This window comes from Rhopilema esculentum, chromosome 4, assembly GCF_057945365.1.
Source record: "Rhopilema esculentum isolate cy_ngs chromosome 4, ASM5794536v1, whole genome shotgun sequence".
Lineage (NCBI taxonomy): Eukaryota > Metazoa > Cnidaria > Scyphozoa > Rhizostomeae > Rhizostomatidae > Rhopilema > Rhopilema esculentum.
This window is the reverse complement of record NC_142818.1, coordinates 13880483-13899868: the sequence shown is the minus strand read 5'-3', so window position 1 is coordinate 13899868 and position 19386 is coordinate 13880483. Positions and strand designations below refer to the sequence as shown.

The 19386-nt window shown below is 39.2% G+C and overlaps 4 protein-coding genes across 4 annotated transcripts; all 4 read left to right on the top strand.

Annotated features, from left to right (window-relative positions):
- The first annotated feature begins 613 nt into the window (after window positions 1-613).
- On the top strand, window positions 614-1765 carry LOC148960461 (uncharacterized). Its single transcript, XM_089115940.1, has one exon. The coding sequence runs from the start codon at window positions 614-616 to the stop codon at window positions 1763-1765; it is 1152 nt and encodes a 383-aa protein (XP_088972066.1).
- Window positions 1766-6359: 4594 nt separating this feature from the next.
- On the top strand, window positions 6360-7511 carry LOC148960460 (uncharacterized). The gene has a single exon (XM_089115939.1). It carries the CDS (start codon window positions 6360-6362, stop codon window positions 7509-7511), a length of 1152 nt encoding a protein of 383 aa, XP_088972065.1.
- Window positions 7512-12105: 4594 nt separating this feature from the next.
- LOC148960459 (uncharacterized) lies at window positions 12106-13257 on the top strand. Its single transcript, XM_089115938.1, has one exon. It carries the CDS (start codon window positions 12106-12108, stop codon window positions 13255-13257), a length of 1152 nt encoding a protein of 383 aa, XP_088972064.1.
- A 4594-nt stretch (window positions 13258-17851) lies between these two features.
- LOC148960458 (uncharacterized) lies at window positions 17852-19003 on the top strand. The gene has a single exon (XM_089115937.1). The coding sequence runs from the start codon at window positions 17852-17854 to the stop codon at window positions 19001-19003; it is 1152 nt and encodes a 383-aa protein (XP_088972063.1).
- The last annotated feature ends 383 nt before the right edge of the window (window positions 19004-19386 follow it).

The window sequence follows — 19386 nt, the reverse complement described above, 5'->3', positions numbered from 1 at the left end:
TAGCCATGGCGTGGGTTGACTATAAGAAAGCCTACGACATGGTTCCCCACAGCTGGATAATAGAATGTCTAAGGCTCTATAGAGTATCAGACAATTTTGTTAACTTTATAGAAAGATCGATGACCAACTGGAAAGTACAACTGACATCGTGTGGTAAAACTCTAGGGCTTGTAAATATTCGCAGAGGAATATTCCAAGGAGACAGCCTATCACCACTTTTGTTCGTCATTTGCATGATACCCCTTACCGAAGTCCTCAGAAAAGTCAAAATGGGATATACATTGGATGGTGTTAAGATCAATCATCTGTTGTTCATGGACGACTTAAAGTTGTTCGCGAAAAACGAGAATGAAATTGACAGTCTAACATCTACTGTCAACCTTATTAGTCAAGATATAGGAATGGAATTTGGCATAAAAAAGTGTGGTGTTGTGACCTTAAGAAGGGGAACCTAACAGGAAGTGCAGGGATTGAACTTGTCAATGGGGAAAAGATCAAGGAGGTTGGTGAAGAAGGATATAAGTATCTGGGAATAACAGAGTTGGATAGAATAAAAGAAGAGGAGATGAAGAAAATATTTCAAAGATAATATTTCAGAAGGGTTAGACTTGTCATGCAGTCAAAACTCAATGGAAGGAATAAGATTAAAGCAACAAATACCTGGGCAATCTCCCTGATGCGCTATGGAGCAGGAATAATTAAATGGAGAAAAGACGAGCTAGAAAGTATGGACAGAAGAACCAGGAAATTAATGACAATGAGTAAAGAACTTCATCCTAGAAGCGATGTAGCAAGAATTTATGTTAGCAGGAAAAAGGGTGGTAGGGGGCTGATAAGTTGTGAGTATTGTATTGAAAATGAGACAAACAACCTAGCTTGGTATGTGAAGCATCCTAGAGGCAATATTATGTCAAAAATGAGAGACCTTGGGGCAATGAATACTGAGGAGGCAGTAGCACCGAATGAACATAAGAATGAGACAAAAAGGCGCTTGGAGAAACGATGGAAAGATAAGCCGATGTATGGGCAATTTACTAAGAATACTGACGGAATTGATTGGGAAAAAAGCTGGACATGGTTAAGGAACGGAGATCTGAAAGGGTGCACTGAAGCATTAGTGTGTAGTGCACAGGAGCAGGCGCTGCGCACTAATTATACCAAGCACTACATTGATAAAACAAGTGATACGCCTTTATGTAGAATGTGCGGTGACAAGGGAAAAACAGTTAGTCATCTGGTGAGCGAATGTGCTAAACTGGCACAGACAGAATATAAAAGACGACACGACAATGTGGCAAGGTATATTCATTGGTTGTTAGCGGAAAAGTGCGGATTTGAAAGAGCCACAAAATTGTATGAACAGAAACCTGAAGGAGTTTTAGAGAATCACAAGTTTAAGCTACTGTGGGATTTTATGATTCAATGTGATAGGGTTGTTGAAGCTAGAAGGCCAGACATTGTTGTCGTTGACAAGGAAAAAAAGGATGTGAAGATAATCGATATTGCCATTCCTGGTGATAATAGAGTAAAAGGTAAAGAACAAGAAAAAATTGAGAAATATCAACCATTAAAGGAGCAAATCGGAAATCTGTGGAATATGAAGAAGGTGACAGTCATCCCTGTTGTGATTGGGGCATTAGGGTGCATATCATATTGTTTTGAAAAGCACATGGAAAAGATCGGAATTGATGTAAAGTTACAGGTGATACAAAAGGCAGCACTGCTAGGAACAGCCAGGATTTTGAGACAGACATTGTCTATGTAAATTTGAGATGACAGAATGGGACCTTTGTCAGCTTGTTGCTGACTGCTCCCTCCTATATTATCCGGACCAATTAACACCTAGGTGTCTGTGAATCACTTAATTAACCATAATAATAATAATTTTTTTTTTAAACATCTCATTTTCATTGAATACATTTTAAATTTACAATTATACGACTCGCTTTTACAGGCATCATATAATTGGCTTATCTGCATTACAACATTTAAAAGTCAATTAGTTCGGGGCTTAGCCATGGTTTGTTTCGACGACAGAAGATATAGTAGGTGCAGCGGATAGAAATGTTCATGAGTTTCATCAAGATGGATTTAGTTTGATTTGAGTCAAAATTAAGTTGGTGTAGCATGTCAGAGAGAGAGGTAGATGAGGTTCCCAGAATGCCAAGGGCACTCATAGAAAGGTTAACAAAGGTAACACGTTTATAGGCAGGGCTCAGTTCCTTGATAAGGTCGCTATATTTCCTAGCTTTTCGAGTACTGTTTTCGTCGATGTTGCTTTCGAACCCAACAGTAAGCTCTAGCATGTAGAGGATTCGATCTTCAGTTACGAAGACAAGATCTGATCGATAGGAGTCGCCTGTGATTAAAGAAGGTGATAGAAATGAAGGCAGGTCGGCGTAAAGTGAGCTGTTTCTAGGTGTTGAAAGGATTTTAGCCAAATATAGAAGTACAGAATCATGTCTCCAGGTATACCTACCATGTTCAAGATAATTCTTGCAGCTAGAGACTATGTGCTGTAATGATTCTGATTGGAGACAGAAAGAGCAGGCAGATGACTGAGTAATTGACCATTTGCAGAGGTTTTTTCTAGTGGCAAGAGTGTTGTTTAGGTATTTGATGGTAAAGTTGTAAATGTTTTTTGGTAACTTTTGCTGGACACTAGACCAAAGTTGATTAGTTCCCTTAGAAGCAGATTTTAAGATGCACGAGATAATAAATCCTTGAGATGTAAGAACGTTTTCAATGCGGTTTTCGTGTTCACTTTGGATGGATTTGAGAACTTGTTTTGTGTTGCGATAAACGTCATATTGTATGTTTGTACCAGTGCTAGAGTCTTTCCATAAAGAGCGAATCTCTTGGTTTGGGGATAGTCTTAAAGAGTTGCGGATAACTGTTTGGCATTGTAAGAACTTGGTAGATGGAAGAATGAGATTGATGCCAAACTTCGATTTTGGAATGACGAGGCTACTTAGTGAAGCACTTATTGGCAGCTCGAGCCATTGTCTAACAAAGCTTGAAACAACATTGTCTAGATTCTCTGTCACCCATGTCTTGCTTAAATCAGCGATGGTCAGGTTCCAGGAAATTTTGGATAGCACATATCGGTGGTATAACAGAATTTTGTTCTTTGGATGACACGACAATTTGTCGATACTGGACATTAACGAGTTGACAGTTTCCAATAGTTCTGACATATGATCACTATTATCCATAGGAAAGTTGAAGTATCTACCAAGATATTTAAAAGATTTGTCTTTTTCAACAGTGGGAACTATGTTTTTATTGACAATAAGTTTGAGTAGAAACTGAACAGATGAAGTAGATGATTTTTTAATTCCAAATGTTGAGCACTTGTCAACCCGAATATGCATGTTTGCCCAAGAGCACCATCTAGAGAAGTGGTTTAAGAGAATTTGATTTTCGTTTTCTTGACCAGTAACCACTGCCGCATCGTCAGCGAACTGAAACCAATGGACAGGGTTTAAGGAGTTTGTATAGAAGCCGAACTGGTTGAATTTATTATCTGAGATGTAATGAATGAAAGTATTAAAGCAAAGGTTGAAGGTTAATGGGCTAAGGCAATCACCCTGAAGGACACCGCGGCCTACCGGTATAAAAGGGGTACGAAATGTATCGGTTATGATAGATGTTTTAAAATCAGCATAAAGGCTGCAGATAATGTTTTGAATGTGCTCAGGGATGTGGTGATAGCGAAGAACTGCTGGGATCAGATTGTGATGGACTTCACCGAAAGCATTCTTTAGGTCTAGTAATGTGATGACGACAGCTCGCTGTTTGATTCGAGCTTTATTAATGATAGAAGCCATGTGTGCAGTATGTTCGAATGTTCCAGACAGTCTTGGAAGAAACCCTTTTTGAATTCTGTGTTCAATGTACATGTTTGCGGAGAGAAATGCAAACATCGAATCGCGTAGGCAAGATGTGAATATTTTCAGTGGAATGGTTTCAAGGGTGATAGGGCGGAAGTTTTCAGGATTAGATGCATCGCCCCGTTTATGGATTAGCACTGTGCAGGCCAGTTTCCACTCCTCAGGTATATCACCCGAACTCCAAATTATTCGAATTAGCTCAGTCATGTATGTACGGAGATATGGACATCTTTTAAAAGGTATTATTGATAGCTTGTCAAGCGGACAAGGCGAACCAGACGACTTCATTCGACGAACAACTTTCGTGGTTTGATGGTAAGAAGGAGGATCTAGATTGTATGGAACTGAAGGGAGAGATAGAGATGGGATCCAGTCTGGAACTTTGAAAGAGTTTGTGGGATTGAGTTTACAAAAAAAAGTGCGGAAGAAGTCGGTACACACAGATACGTTGAAGGAAGGTAAACTCGATTTGTCCTTTTTAAGAGTTTTCTTAAGATATCCCCAAAAGTTCTTCTGGATTTCAGCATCATGATTGCAGTTGTTTGTATCGCTGTTTGGTACCACTTTGGAACGCAAAAGCCGAGATACATAGCGAATTTCACAGAGGGGAGCTTGTGATTCTTTGAGACATTTCAGGCAAGACTTGAGTGAACTTTTTGTCTTTTGTGTGTGAACGTGTTTGTATTTTTCAATTAAATTTGTATTAATCACGTCGTCTGATACTCCATAATTGATTTGAAAATAATCATAGATGACTGAGTTCATTGTTTTTATGGAAACGTTGACGTTAGATGGGTTGATTTCTGTTAAAGGCAATGTTGCAGCGAAGTAGGTGTTGGCAGTTTTCCATTGTTCGTCGTTTTTTGGTAGCTTAATTCCGAGTTTGATTTCAGGCACATTCGAATAATCAAAGCGATTCAACTGTTCAGCTGCGTTCGATCCACCATCATAGCTATTATCAATTTCGCTTTGAACGGTTTCAAACGTTTCACCCTCAAGGCCTTTGATCGCTCTGCAGCTGCGCTGGTGCATTTTCAAACCTCGAAGACCGTTACAAACTTTTCCACAACAACACTGAACATGTGAGCAATTACTTGTTGTCGAATGGGTCTCGGAAACGGGTAGAAACACTTCACTTGTTGAATTTATGCTTTTCCTGTTTGAATCTCTTCCACTCAAACTAAGAAGGTACGAGCAAAGGACGCGACAATACCAAATTAATCGAATGTTTCAATATGACCAAAAGAAGGTATATCAACAACTACAGGGTAAAGACAAAAAAGAGAATACAACACCAGATGCAGATGAAAGTAGAAAATTTTGGTCGAACATATGGGACAACGAAACACAGCACAATAAAAAGGCTAAGTGGTTAGAGGAGTTAAAAAACAACAAACCTAATCTATCACAAAATGACATTGAAATAACAACTAGAATGGTAAATCAGCAAGCCAAGAAGATACCTAACTGGAAAGCTCCTGGCCCTGATGGAGTCCAGGGGTTTTGGATAAAGAAACTTACATCTCTACACGAAAGAATTGCTGCCCAACTCAATGATTTGATAAATGATGAAATAGAAATACCCTCGTGGATGACCACCGGCAGAACTGTGCTATGTCAAAAGGATCCAAAAAATGGCAATGCAGTGGATAACTATAGACCCATATCCTGCTTGCCATTAATGTGGAAGCTGTTGACAGGAATCATCTCTGGAAATGTCTACACGTTCTTGGATGAGAATGAGATGTTACCTGAAGAACAAAAAGGCTGTAAAAGAAATAGCAGGGGTACAAAGGATCAGCTTCTGGTGGATAAGACGATTCTTGCTGATTGTAAAAGGAGGCATAAAAACTTAGCCATGGCGTGGGTTGACTATAAGAAAGCCTACGACATGGTTCCCCACAGCTGGATAATAGAATGTCTAAGGCTCTATAGAGTATCAGACAATTTTGTTAACTTTATAGAAAGATCGATGACCAACTGGAAAGTACAACTGACATCGTGTGGTAAAACTCTAGGGCTTGTAAATATTCGCAGAGGAATATTCCAAGGAGACAGCCTATCACCACTTTTGTTCGTCATTTGCATGATACCCCTTACCGAAGTCCTCAGAAAAGTCAAAATGGGATATACATTGGATGGTGTTAAGATCAATCATCTGTTGTTCATGGACGACTTAAAGTTGTTCGCGAAAAACGAGAATGAAATTGACAGTCTAACATCTACTGTCAACCTTATTAGTCAAGATATAGGAATGGAATTTGGCATAAAAAAGTGTGGTGTTGTGACCTTAAGAAGGGGAACCTAACAGGAAGTGCAGGGATTGAACTTGTCAATGGGGAAAAGATCAAGGAGGTTGGTGAAGAAGGATATAAGTATCTGGGAATAACAGAGTTGGATAGAATAAAAGAAGAGGAGATGAAGAAAATATTTCAAAGATAATATTTCAGAAGGGTTAGACTTGTCATGCAGTCAAAACTCAATGGAAGGAATAAGATTAAAGCAACAAATACCTGGGCAATCTCCCTGATGCGCTATGGAGCAGGAATAATTAAATGGAGAAAAGACGAGCTAGAAAGTATGGACAGAAGAACCAGGAAATTAATGACAATGAGTAAAGAACTTCATCCTAGAAGCGATGTAGCAAGAATTTATGTTAGCAGGAAAAAGGGTGGTAGGGGGCTGATAAGTTGTGAGTATTGTATTGAAAATGAGACAAACAACCTAGCTTGGTATGTGAAGCATCCTAGAGGCAATATTATGTCAAAAATGAGAGACCTTGGGGCAATGAATACTGAGGAGGCAGTAGCACCGAATGAACATAAGAATGAGACAAAAAGGCGCTTGGAGAAACGATGGAAAGATAAGCCGATGTATGGGCAATTTACTAAGAATACTGACGGAATTGATTGGGAAAAAAGCTGGACATGGTTAAGGAACGGAGATCTGAAAGGGTGCACTGAAGCATTAGTGTGTAGTGCACAGGAGCAGGCGCTGCGCACTAATTATACCAAGCACTACATTGATAAAACAAGTGATACGCCTTTATGTAGAATGTGCGGTGACAAGGGAAAAACAGTTAGTCATCTGGTGAGCGAATGTGCTAAACTGGCACAGACAGAATATAAAAGACGACACGACAATGTGGCAAGGTATATTCATTGGTTGTTAGCGGAAAAGTGCGGATTTGAAAGAGCCACAAAATTGTATGAACAGAAACCTGAAGGAGTTTTAGAGAATCACAAGTTTAAGCTACTGTGGGATTTTATGATTCAATGTGATAGGGTTGTTGAAGCTAGAAGGCCAGACATTGTTGTCGTTGACAAGGAAAAAAAGGATGTGAAGATAATCGATATTGCCATTCCTGGTGATAATAGAGTAAAAGGTAAAGAACAAGAAAAAATTGAGAAATATCAACCATTAAAGGAGCAAATCGGAAATCTGTGGAATATGAAGAAGGTGACAGTCATCCCTGTTGTGATTGGGGCATTAGGGTGCATATCATATTGTTTTGAAAAGCACATGGAAAAGATCGGAATTGATGTAAAGTTACAGGTGATACAAAAGGCAGCACTGCTAGGAACAGCCAGGATTTTGAGACAGACATTGTCTATGTAAATTTGAGATGACAGAATGGGACCTTTGTCAGCTTGTTGCTGACTGCTCCCTCCTATATTATCCGGACCAATTAACACCTAGGTGTCTGTGAATCACTTAATTAACCATAATAATAATAATTTTTTTTTTAAACATCTCATTTTCATTGAATACATTTTAAATTTACAATTATACGACTCGCTTTTACAGGCATCATATAATTGGCTTATCTGCATTACAACATTTAAAAGTCAATTAGTTCGGGGCTTAGCCATGGTTTGTTTCGACGACAGAAGATATAGTAGGTGCAGCGGATAGAAATGTTCATGAGTTTCATCAAGATGGATTTAGTTTGATTTGAGTCAAAATTAAGTTGGTGTAGCATGTCAGAGAGAGAGGTAGATGAGGTTCCCAGAATGCCAAGGGCACTCATAGAAAGGTTAACAAAGGTAACACGTTTATAGGCAGGGCTCAGTTCCTTGATAAGGTCGCTATATTTCCTAGCTTTTCGAGTACTGTTTTCGTCGATGTTGCTTTCGAACCCAACAGTAAGCTCTAGCATGTAGAGGATTCGATCTTCAGTTACGAAGACAAGATCTGATCGATAGGAGTCGCCTGTGATTAAAGAAGGTGATAGAAATGAAGGCAGGTCGGCGTAAAGTGAGCTGTTTCTAGGTGTTGAAAGGATTTTAGCCAAATATAGAAGTACAGAATCATGTCTCCAGGTATACCTACCATGTTCAAGATAATTCTTGCAGCTAGAGACTATGTGCTGTAATGATTCTGATTGGAGACAGAAAGAGCAGGCAGATGACTGAGTAATTGACCATTTGCAGAGGTTTTTCCTAGTGGCAAGAGTGTTGTTTAGGTATTTGATGGTAAAGTTGTAAATGTTTTTTGGTAACTTTTGCTGGACACTAGACCAAAGTTGATTAGTTCCCTTAGAAGCAGATTTTAAGATGCACGAGATAATAAATCCTTGAGATGTAAGAACGTTTTCAATGCGGTTTTCGTGTTCACTTTGGATGGATTTGAGAACTTGTTTTGTGTTGCGATAAACGTCATATTGTATGTTTGTACCAGTGCTAGAGTCTTTCCATAAAGAGCGAATCTCTTGGTTTGGGGACAGTCTTAAAGAGTTGCGGATAACTGTTTGGCATTGTAAGAACTTGGTAGATGGAAGAATGAGATTGATGCCAAACTTCGATTTTGGAATGACGAGGCTACTTAGTGAAGCACTTATTGGCAGCTCGAGCCATTGTCTAACAAAGCTTGAAACAACATTGTCTAGATTCTCTGTCACCCATGTCTTGCTTAAATCAGCGATGGTCAGGTTCCAGGAAATTTTGGATAGCACATATCGGTGGTATAACAGAATTTTGTTCTTTGGATGACACGACAATTTGTCGATACTGGACATTAACGAGTTGACAGTTTCCAATAGTTCTGACATATGATCACTATTATCCATAGGAAAGTTGAAGTATCTACCAAGATATTTAAAAGATTTGTCTTTTTCAACAGTGGGAACTATGTTTTTATTGACAATAAGTTTGGGTAGAAACTGAACAGAGGAAGTAGATGATTTTTTAATTCCAAATGTTGAGCACTTGTCAACCCGAATATGCATATTTGCCCAAGAGCACCATCTAGAGAAGTGGTTTAAGAGAATTTGATTTTCGTTTTCTTGACCAGTAACCACTGCCGCATCGTCAGCGAACTGAAACCAATGGACAGGGTTTAAGGAGTTTGTATAGAAGCCGAACTGGTTGAATTTATTATCTGAGATGTAATGAATGAAAGTATTAAAGCAAAGGTTGAAGGTTAATGGGCTAAGGCAATCACCCTGAAGGACACCGCGGCCTACCGGTATAAAAGGGGTACGAAATGTATCGGTTATGATAGATGTTTTAAAATCAGCATAAAGGCTGCAGATAATGTTTTGAATGTGCTCAGGGATGTGGTGATAGCGAAGAACTGCTGGGATCAGATTGTGATGGACTTCACCGAAAGCATTCTTTAGGTCTAGTAATGTGATGACGACAGCTCGCTGTTTGATTCGAGCTTTATTAATGATAGAAGCCATGTGTGCAGTATGTTCGAATGTTCCAGACAGTCTTGGAAGAAACCCTTTTTGAATTCTGTGTTCAATGTACATGTTTGCGGAGAGAAATGCAAACATCGAATCGCGTAGGCAAGATGTGAATATTTTCAGTGGAATGGTTTCAAGGGTGATAGGGCGGAAGTTTTCAGGATTAGATGCATCGCCCCGTTTATGGATTAGCACTGTGCAGGCCAGTTTCCACTCCTCAGGTATATCACCCGAACTCCAAATTATTCGAATTAGCTCAGTCATGTATGTACGGAGATATGGACATCTTTTAAAAGGTATTATTGATAGCTTGTCAAGCGGACAAGGCGAACCAGACGACTTCATTCGACGAACAACTTTCGTGGTTTGATGGTAAGAAGGAGGATCTAGATTGTATGGAACTGAAGGGAGAGATAGAGATGGGATCCAGTCTGGAACTTTGAAAGATTTTGTGGGATTGAGTTTACAAAAAAAAGTGCGGAAGAAGTCGGTACACACAGATACGTTGAAGGAAGGTAAACTCGATTTGTCCTTTTTAAGAGTTTTCTTAAGATATCCCCAAAAGTTCTTCTGGATTTCAGCATCATGATTGCAGTTGTTTGTATCGCTGTTTGGTACCACTTTGGAACGCAAAAGCCGAGATACATAGCGAATTTCACAGAGGGGAGCTTGTGATTCTTTGAGACATTTCAGGCAAGACTTGAGTGAACTTTTTGTCTTTTGTGTGTGAACGTGTTTGTATTTTTCAATTAAATTTGTATTAATCACGTCGTCTGATACTCCATAATTGATTTGAAAATAATCATAGATGACTGAGTTCATTGTTTTTATGGAAACGTTGACGTTAGATGGGTTGATTTCTGTTAAAGGCAATGTTGCAGCGAAGTAGGTGTTGGCAGTTTTCCATTGTTCGTCGTTTTTTGGTAGCTTAATTCCGAGTTTGATTTCAGGCACATTCGAATAATCAAAGCGATTCAACTGTTCAGCTGCGTTCGATCCACCATCATAGCTATTATCAATTTCGCTTTGAACGGTTTCAAACGTTTCACCCTCAAGGCCTTTGATCGCTCTGCAGCTGCGCTGGTGCATTTTCAAACCTCGAAGACCGTTACAAACTTTTCCACAACAACACTGAACATGTGAGCAATTACTTGTTGTCGAATGGGTCTCGGAAACGGGTAGAAACACTTCACTTGTTGAATTTATGCTTTTCCTGTTTGAATCTCTTCCACTCAAACTAAGAAGGTACGAGCAAAGGACGCGACAATACCAAATTAATCGAATGTTTCAATATGACCAAAAGAAGGTATATCAACAACTACAGGGTAAAGACAAAAAAGAGAATACAACACCAGATGCAGATGAAAGTAGAAAATTTTGGTCGAACATATGGGACAACGAAACACAGCACAATAAAAAGGCTAAGTGGTTAGAGGAGTTAAAAAACAACAAACCTAATCTATCACAAAATGACATTGAAATAACAACTAGAATGGTAAATCAGCAAGCCAAGAAGATACCTAACTGGAAAGCTCCTGGCCCTGATGGAGTCCAGGGGTTTTGGATAAAGAAACTTACATCTCTACACGAAAGAATTGCTGCCCAACTCAATGATTTGATAAATGATGAAATAGAAATACCCTCGTGGATGACCACCGGCAGAACTGTGCTATGTCAAAAGGATCCAAAAAATGGCAATGCAGTGGATAACTATAGACCCATATCCTGCTTGCCATTAATGTGGAAGCTGTTGACAGGAATCATCTCTGGAAATGTCTACACGTTCTTGGATGAGAATGAGATGTTACCTGAAGAACAAAAAGGCTGTAAAAGAAATAGCAGGGGTACAAAGGATCAGCTTCTGGTGGATAAGACGATTCTTGCTGATTGTAAAAGGAGGCATAAAAACTTAGCCATGGCGTGGGTTGACTATAAGAAAGCCTACGACATGGTTCCCCACAGCTGGATAATAGAATGTCTAAGGCTCTATAGAGTATCAGACAATTTTGTTAACTTTATAGAAAGATCGATGACCAACTGGAAAGTACAACTGACATCGTGTGGTAAAACTCTAGGGCTTGTAAATATTCGCAGAGGAATATTCCAAGGAGACAGCCTATCACCACTTTTGTTCGTCATTTGCATGATACCCCTTACCGAAGTCCTCAGAAAAGTCAAAATGGGATATACATTGGATGGTGTTAAGATCAATCATCTGTTGTTCATGGACGACTTAAAGTTGTTCGCGAAAAACGAGAATGAAATTGACAGTCTAACATCTACTGTCAACCTTATTAGTCAAGATATAGGAATGGAATTTGGCATAAAAAAGTGTGGTGTTGTGACCTTAAGAAGGGGAACCTAACAGGAAGTGCAGGGATTGAACTTGTCAATGGGGAAAAGATCAAGGAGGTTGGTGAAGAAGGATATAAGTATCTGGGAATAACAGAGTTGGATAGAATAAAAGAAGAGGAGATGAAGAAAATATTTCAAAGATAATATTTCAGAAGGGTTAGACTTGTCATGCAGTCAAAACTCAATGGAAGGAATAAGATTAAAGCAACAAATACCTGGGCAATCTCCCTGATGCGCTATGGAGCAGGAATAATTAAATGGAGAAAAGACGAGCTAGAAAGTATGGACAGAAGAACCAGGAAATTAATGACAATGAGTAAAGAACTTCATCCTAGAAGCGATGTAGCAAGAATTTATGTTAGCAGGAAAAAGGGTGGTAGGGGGCTGATAAGTTGTGAGTATTGTATTGAAAATGAGACAAACAACCTAGCTTGGTATGTGAAGCATCCTAGAGGCAATATTATGTCAAAAATGAGAGACCTTGGGGCAATGAATACTGAGGAGGCAGTAGCACCGAATGAACATAAGAATGAGACAAAAAGGCGCTTGGAGAAACGATGGAAAGATAAGCCGATGTATGGGCAATTTACTAAGAATACTGACGGAATTGATTGGGAAAAAAGCTGGACATGGTTAAGGAACGGAGATCTGAAAGGGTGCACTGAAGCATTAGTGTGTAGTGCACAGGAGCAGGCGCTGCGCACTAATTATACCAAGCACTACATTGATAAAACAAGTGATACGCCTTTATGTAGAATGTGCGGTGACAAGGGAAAAACAGTTAGTCATCTGGTGAGCGAATGTGCTAAACTGGCACAGACAGAATATAAAAGACGACACGACAATGTGGCAAGGTATATTCATTGGTTGTTAGCGGAAAAGTGCGGATTTGAAAGAGCCACAAAATTGTATGAACAGAAACCTGAAGGAGTTTTAGAGAATCACAAGTTTAAGCTACTGTGGGATTTTATGATTCAATGTGATAGGGTTGTTGAAGCTAGAAGGCCAGACATTGTTGTCGTTGACAAGGAAAAAAAGGATGTGAAGATAATCGATATTGCCATTCCTGGTGATAATAGAGTAAAAGGTAAAGAACAAGAAAAAATTGAGAAATATCAACCATTAAAGGAGCAAATCGGAAATCTGTGGAATATGAAGAAGGTGACAGTCATCCCTGTTGTGATTGGGGCATTAGGGTGCATATCATATTGTTTTGAAAAGCACATGGAAAAGATCGGAATTGATGTAAAGTTACAGGTGATACAAAAGGCAGCACTGCTAGGAACAGCCAGGATTTTGAGACAGACATTGTCTATGTAAATTTGAGATGACAGAATGGGACCTTTGTCAGCTTGTTGCTGACTGCTCCCTCCTATATTATCCGGACCAATTAACACCTAGGTGTCTGTGAATCACTTAATTAACCATAATAATAATAATTTTTTTTTTAAACATCTCATTTTCATTGAATACATTTTAAATTTACAATTATACGACTCGCTTTTACAGGCATCATATAATTGGCTTATCTGCATTACAACATTTAAAAGTCAATTAGTTCGGGGCTTAGCCATGGTTTGTTTCGACGACAGAAGATATAGTAGGTGCAGCGGATAGAAATGTTCATGAGTTTCATCAAGATGGATTTAGTTTGATTTGAGTCAAAATTAAGTTGGTGTAGCATGTCAGAGAGAGAGGTAGATGAGGTTCCCAGAATGCCAAGGGCACTCATAGAAAGGTTAACAAAGGTAACACGTTTATAGGCAGGGCTCAGTTCCTTGATAAGGTCGCTATATTTCCTAGCTTTTCGAGTACTGTTTTCGTCGATGTTGCTTTCGAACCCAACAGTAAGCTCTAGCATGTAGAGGATTCGATCTTCAGTTACGAAGACAAGATCTGATCGATAGGAGTCGCCTGTGATTAAAGAAGGTGATAGAAATGAAGGCAGGTCGGCGTAAAGTGAGCTGTTTCTAGGTGTTGAAAGGATTTTAGCCAAATATAGAAGTACAGAATCATGTCTCCAGGTATACCTACCATGTTCAAGATAATTCTTGCAGCTAGAGACTATGTGCTGTAATGATTCTGATTGGAGACAGAAAGAGCAGGCAGATGACTGAGTAATTGACCATTTGCAGAGGTTTTTTCTAGTGGCAAGAGTGTTGTTTAGGTATTTGATGGTAAAGTTGTAAATGTTTTTTGGTAACTTTTGCTGGACACTAGACCAAAGTTGATTAGTTCCCTTAGAAGCAGATTTTAAGATGCACGAGATAATAAATCCTTGAGATGTAAGAACGTTTTCAATGCGGTTTTCGTGTTCACTTTGGATGGATTTGAGAACTTGTTTTGTGTTGCGATAAACGTCATATTGTATGTTTGTACCAGTGCTAGAGTCTTTCCATAAAGAGCGAATCTCTTGGTTTGGGGACAGTCTTAAAGAGTTGCGGATAACTGTTTGGCATTGTAAGAACTTGGTAGATGGAAGAATGAGATTGATGCCAAACTTCGATTTTGGAATGACGAGGCTACTTAGTGAAGCACTTATTGGCAGCTCGAGCCATTGTCTAACAAAGCTTGAAACAACATTGTCTAGATTCTCTGTCACCCATGTCTTGCTTAAATCAGCGATGGTCAGGTTCCAGGAAATTTTGGATAGCACATATCGGTGGTATAACAGAATTTTGTTCTTTGGATGACACGACAATTTGTCGATACTGGACATTAACGAGTTGACAGTTTCCAATAGTTCTGACATATGATCACTATTATCCATAGGAAAGTTGAAGTATCTACCAAGATATTTAAAAGATTTGTCTTTTTCAACAGTGGGAACTATGTTTTTATTGACAATAAGTTTGGGTAGAAACTGAACAGAGGAAGTAGATGATTTTTTAATTCCAAATGTTGAGCACTTGTCAACCCGAATATGCATATTTGCCCAAGAGCACCATCTAGAGAAGTGGTTTAAGAGAATTTGATTTTCGTTTTCTTGACCAGTAACCACTGCCGCATCGTCAGCGAACTGAAACCAATGGACAGGGTTTAAGGAGTTTGTATAGAAGCCGAACTGGCTGAATTTATTATCTGAGATGTAATGAATGAAAGTATTAAAGCAAAGGTTGAAGGTTAATGGGCTAAGGCAATCACCCTGGAGGACACCGCGGCCTACCGGTATAAAAGGGGTACGAAATGTATCGGTTATGATAGATGTTTTAAAATCAGTATAAAGGCTGCAGATAATATTTTGAATGTGCTCAGGGATGTGGTGATAGCGAAGAACTGCTGGGATCAGATTGTGATGGACTTCACTGAAAGCATTCTTTAGGTCTAGTAATGTGATGACGACAGCTCGCTGTTTGATTCGAGCTTTGTTAATGATAGAAGCCATGTGTGCAGTATGTTCGAATGTTCCAGACAGTCTTGGAAGAAACCCTTTTTGAATTCTGTGCTCAATGTACATGTTTGCGGAGAGAAATGCAAACATCGAATCGCGTAGGCAAGATGTGAATATTTTCAGTGGGATGGTTTCAAGGGTGATAGGGCGGAAGTTTTCAGGATTAGATGCATCGCCCCGTTTATGGATTAGCACTGTGCAGGCCAGTTTCCACTCCTCAGGTATATCACCCGAACTCCAAATTATTCGAATTAGCTCAGTCATGTATGTACGGAGATATGGACATCTTTTAAAAGGTATTATTGATAGCTTGTCAAGCGGACAAGGCGAACCAGACGACTTCATTCGACGAACAACTTTCGTGGTTTGATGGTAAGAAGGAGGATCTAGATTGTATGGAACTGAAGGGAGAGATAGAGATGGGATCCAGTCTGGAACTTTGAAAGATTTTGTGGGATTGAGTTTACAAAAAAAAGTGCGGAAGAAGTCGGTACACACAGATACGTTGAAGGAAGGTAAACTCGATTTGTCCTTTTTAAGAGTTTTCTTAAGATATCCCCAAAAGTTCTTCTGGATTTCAGCATCATGATTGCAGTTGTTTGTATCGCTGTTTGGTACCACTTTGGAACGCAAAAGCCGAGATACATAGCGAATTTCACAGAGGGGAGCTTGTGATTCTTTGAGACATTTCAGGCAAGACTTGAGTGAACTTTTTGTCTTTTGTGTGTGAACGTGTTTGTATTTTTCAATTAAATTTGTATTAATCACGTCGTCTGATACTCCATAATTGATTTGAAAATAATCATAGATGACTGAGTTCATTGTTTTTATGGAAACGTTGACGTTAGATGGGTTGATTTCTGTTAAAGGCAATGTTGCAGCGAAGTAGGTGTTGGCAGTTTTCCATTGTTCGTCGTTTTTTGGTAGCTTAATTCCGAGTTTGATTTCAGGCACATTCGAATAATCAAAGCGATTCAACTGTTCAGCTGCGTTCGATCCACCATCATAGCTATTATCAATTTCGCTTTGAACGGTTTCAAACGTTTCACCCTCAAGGCCTTTGATCGCTCTGCAGCTGCGCTGGTGCATTTTCAAACCTCGAAGACCGTTACAAACTTTTCCACAACAACACTGAACATGTGAGCAATTACTTGTTGTCGAATGGGTCTCGGAAACGGGTAGAAACACTTCACTTGTTGAATTTATGCTTTTCCTGTTTGAATCTCTTCCACTCAAACTAAGAAGGTACGAGCAAAGGACGCGACAATACCAAATTAATCGAATGTTTCAATATGACCAAAAGAAGGTATATCAACAACTACAGGGTAAAGACAAAAAAGAGAATACAACACCAGATGCAGATGAAAGTAGAAAATTTTGGTCGAACATATGGGACAACGAAACACAGCACAATAAAAAGGCTAAGTGGTTAGAGGAGTTAAAAAACAACAAACCTAATCTATCACAAAATGACATTGAAATAACAACTAGAATGGTAAATCAGCAAGCCAAGAAGATACCTAACTGGAAAGCTCCTGGCCCTGATGGAGTCCAGGGGTTTTGGATAAAGAAACTTACATCTCTACACGAAAGAATTGCTGCCCAACTCAATGATTTGATAAATGATGAAATAGAAATACCCTCGTGGATGACCACCGGCAGAACTGTGCTATGTCAAAAGGATCCAAAAAATGGCAATGCAGTGGATAACTATAGACCCATATCCTGCTTGCCATTAATGTGGAAGCTGTTGACAGGAATCATCTCTGGAAATGTCTACACGTTCTTGGATGAGAATGAGATGTTACCTGAAGAACAAAAAGGCTGTAAAAGAAATAGCAGGGGTACAAAGGATCAGCTTCTGGTGGATAAGACGATTCTTGCTGATTGTAAAAGGAGGCATAAAAACTTAGCCATGGCGTGGGTTGACTATAAGAAAGCCTACGACATGGTTCCCCACAGCTGGATAATAGAATGTCTAAGGCTCTATAGAGTATCAGACAATTTTGTTAACTTTATAGAAAGATCGATGACCAACTGGAAAGTACAACTGACATCGTGTGGTAAAACTCTAGGGCTTGTAAATATTCGCAGAGGAATATTCCAAGGAGACAGCCTATCACCACTTTTGTTCGTCATTTGCATGATACCCCTTACCGAAGTCCTCAGAAAAGTCAAAATGGGATATACATTGGATGGTGTTAAGATCAATCATCTGTTGTTCATGGACGACTTAAAGTTGTTCGCGAAAAACGAGAATGAAATTGACAGTCTAACATCTACTGTCAACCTTATTAGTCAAGATATAGGAATGGAATTTGGCATAAAAAAGTGTGGTGTTGTGACCTTAAGAAGGGGAACCTAACAGGAAGTGCAGGGATTGAACTTGTCAATGGGGAAAAGATCAAGGAGGTTGGTGAAGAAGGATATAAGTATCTGGGAATAACAGAGTTGGATAGAATAAAAGAAGAGGAGATGAAGAAAATATTTCAAAGATAATATTTCAGAAGGGTTAGACTTGTCATGCAGTCAAAACTCAATGGAAGGAATAAGATTAAAGCAACAAATACCTGGGCAATCTCCCTGATGCGCTATGGAGCAGGAATAATTAAATGGAGAAAAGACGAGCTAGAAAGTATGGACAGAAGAACCAGGAAATTAATGACAATGAGTAAAGAACTTCATCCTAGAAGCGATGTAGCAAGAATTTATGTTAGCAGGAAAAAGGGTGGTAGGGGGCTGATAAGTTGTGAGTATTGTATTGAAAATGAGACAAACAACCTAGCTTGGTATGTGAAGCATCCTAGAGGCAATATTATGTCAAAAATGAGAGACCTTGGGGCAATGAATACTGAGGAGGCAGTAGCACCGAATGAACATAAGAATGAGACAAAAAGGCGCTTGGAGAAACGATGGAAAGATAAGCCGATGTATGGGCAATTTACTAAGAATACTGACGGAATTGATTGGGAAAAAAGCTGGACATGGTTAAGGAACGGAGATCTGAAAGGGTGCACTGAAGCATTAGTGTGTAGTGCACAGGAGCAGGCGCTGCGCACTAATTATACCAAGCACTACATTGATAAAACAAGTGATACGCCTTTATGTAGAATGTGCGGTGACAAGGGAAAAACAGTTAGTCATCTGGTGAGCGAATGTGCTAAACTGGCACAGACAGAATATAAAAGACGACACGACAATGTGGCAAGGTATATTCATTGGTTGTTAGCGGAAAAGTGCGGATTTGAAAGAGCCACAAAATTGTATGAACAGAAACCTGAAGGAGTTTTAGAGAATCACAAGTTTAAGCTACTGTGGGATTTTATGATTCAATGTGATAGGGTTGTTGAAGCTAGAAGGCCAGACATTGTTGTCGTTGACAAGGAAAAAAAGGATGTGAAGATAATCGATATTGCCATTCCTGGTGATAATAGAGTAAAAGGTAAAGAACAAGAAAAAATTGAGAAATATCAACCATTAAAGGAGCAAATCGGAAATCTGTGGAATATGAAGAAGGTGACAGTCATCCCTGTTGTGATTGGGGCATTAGGGTGCATATCATATTGTTTTGAAAAGCACATGGAAAAGATCGGAATTGATGTAAAGTTACAGGTGATACAAAAGGCAGCACTGCTAGGAACAGCCAGGATTTTGAGACAGACATTGTCTATGTAAATTTGAGATGACAGAATGGGACCTTTGTCAGCTTGTTGCTGACTGCTCCCTCCTATATTATCCGGACCAATTAACACCTAGGTGTCTGTGAATCACTTAATTAACCATAATAATAATAATTTTTTTTTTAAACATCTCATTTTCATTGAATACATTTTAAATTTACAATTATACGACTCGCTTTTACAGGCATCATATAATTGGCTTATCTGCATTACAACATTTAAAAGTCAATTAGTTCGGGGCTTAGCCATGGTTTGTTTCGACGACAGAAGATATAGTAGGTGCAGCGGATAGAAATGTTCATGAGTTTCATCAAGATGGATTTAGTTTGATTTGAGTCAAAATTAAGTTGGTGTAGCATGTCAGAGAGAGAGGTAGAT

Bases quoted from the DNA above. Each gene is read 5' to 3' on its own strand.
- LOC148960460 (XM_089115939.1), top strand. From the start codon at position 6,360: ATGCAGTCAAAACTCAATGGAAGGAATAAGATTAAAGCAACAAATACC.
- LOC148960461 (XM_089115940.1), top strand. From the start codon at position 614: ATGCAGTCAAAACTCAATGGAAGGAATAAGATTAAAGCAACAAATACC.
- LOC148960458 (XM_089115937.1), top strand. From the start codon at position 17,852: ATGCAGTCAAAACTCAATGGAAGGAATAAGATTAAAGCAACAAATACC.
- LOC148960459 (XM_089115938.1), top strand. From the start codon at position 12,106: ATGCAGTCAAAACTCAATGGAAGGAATAAGATTAAAGCAACAAATACC.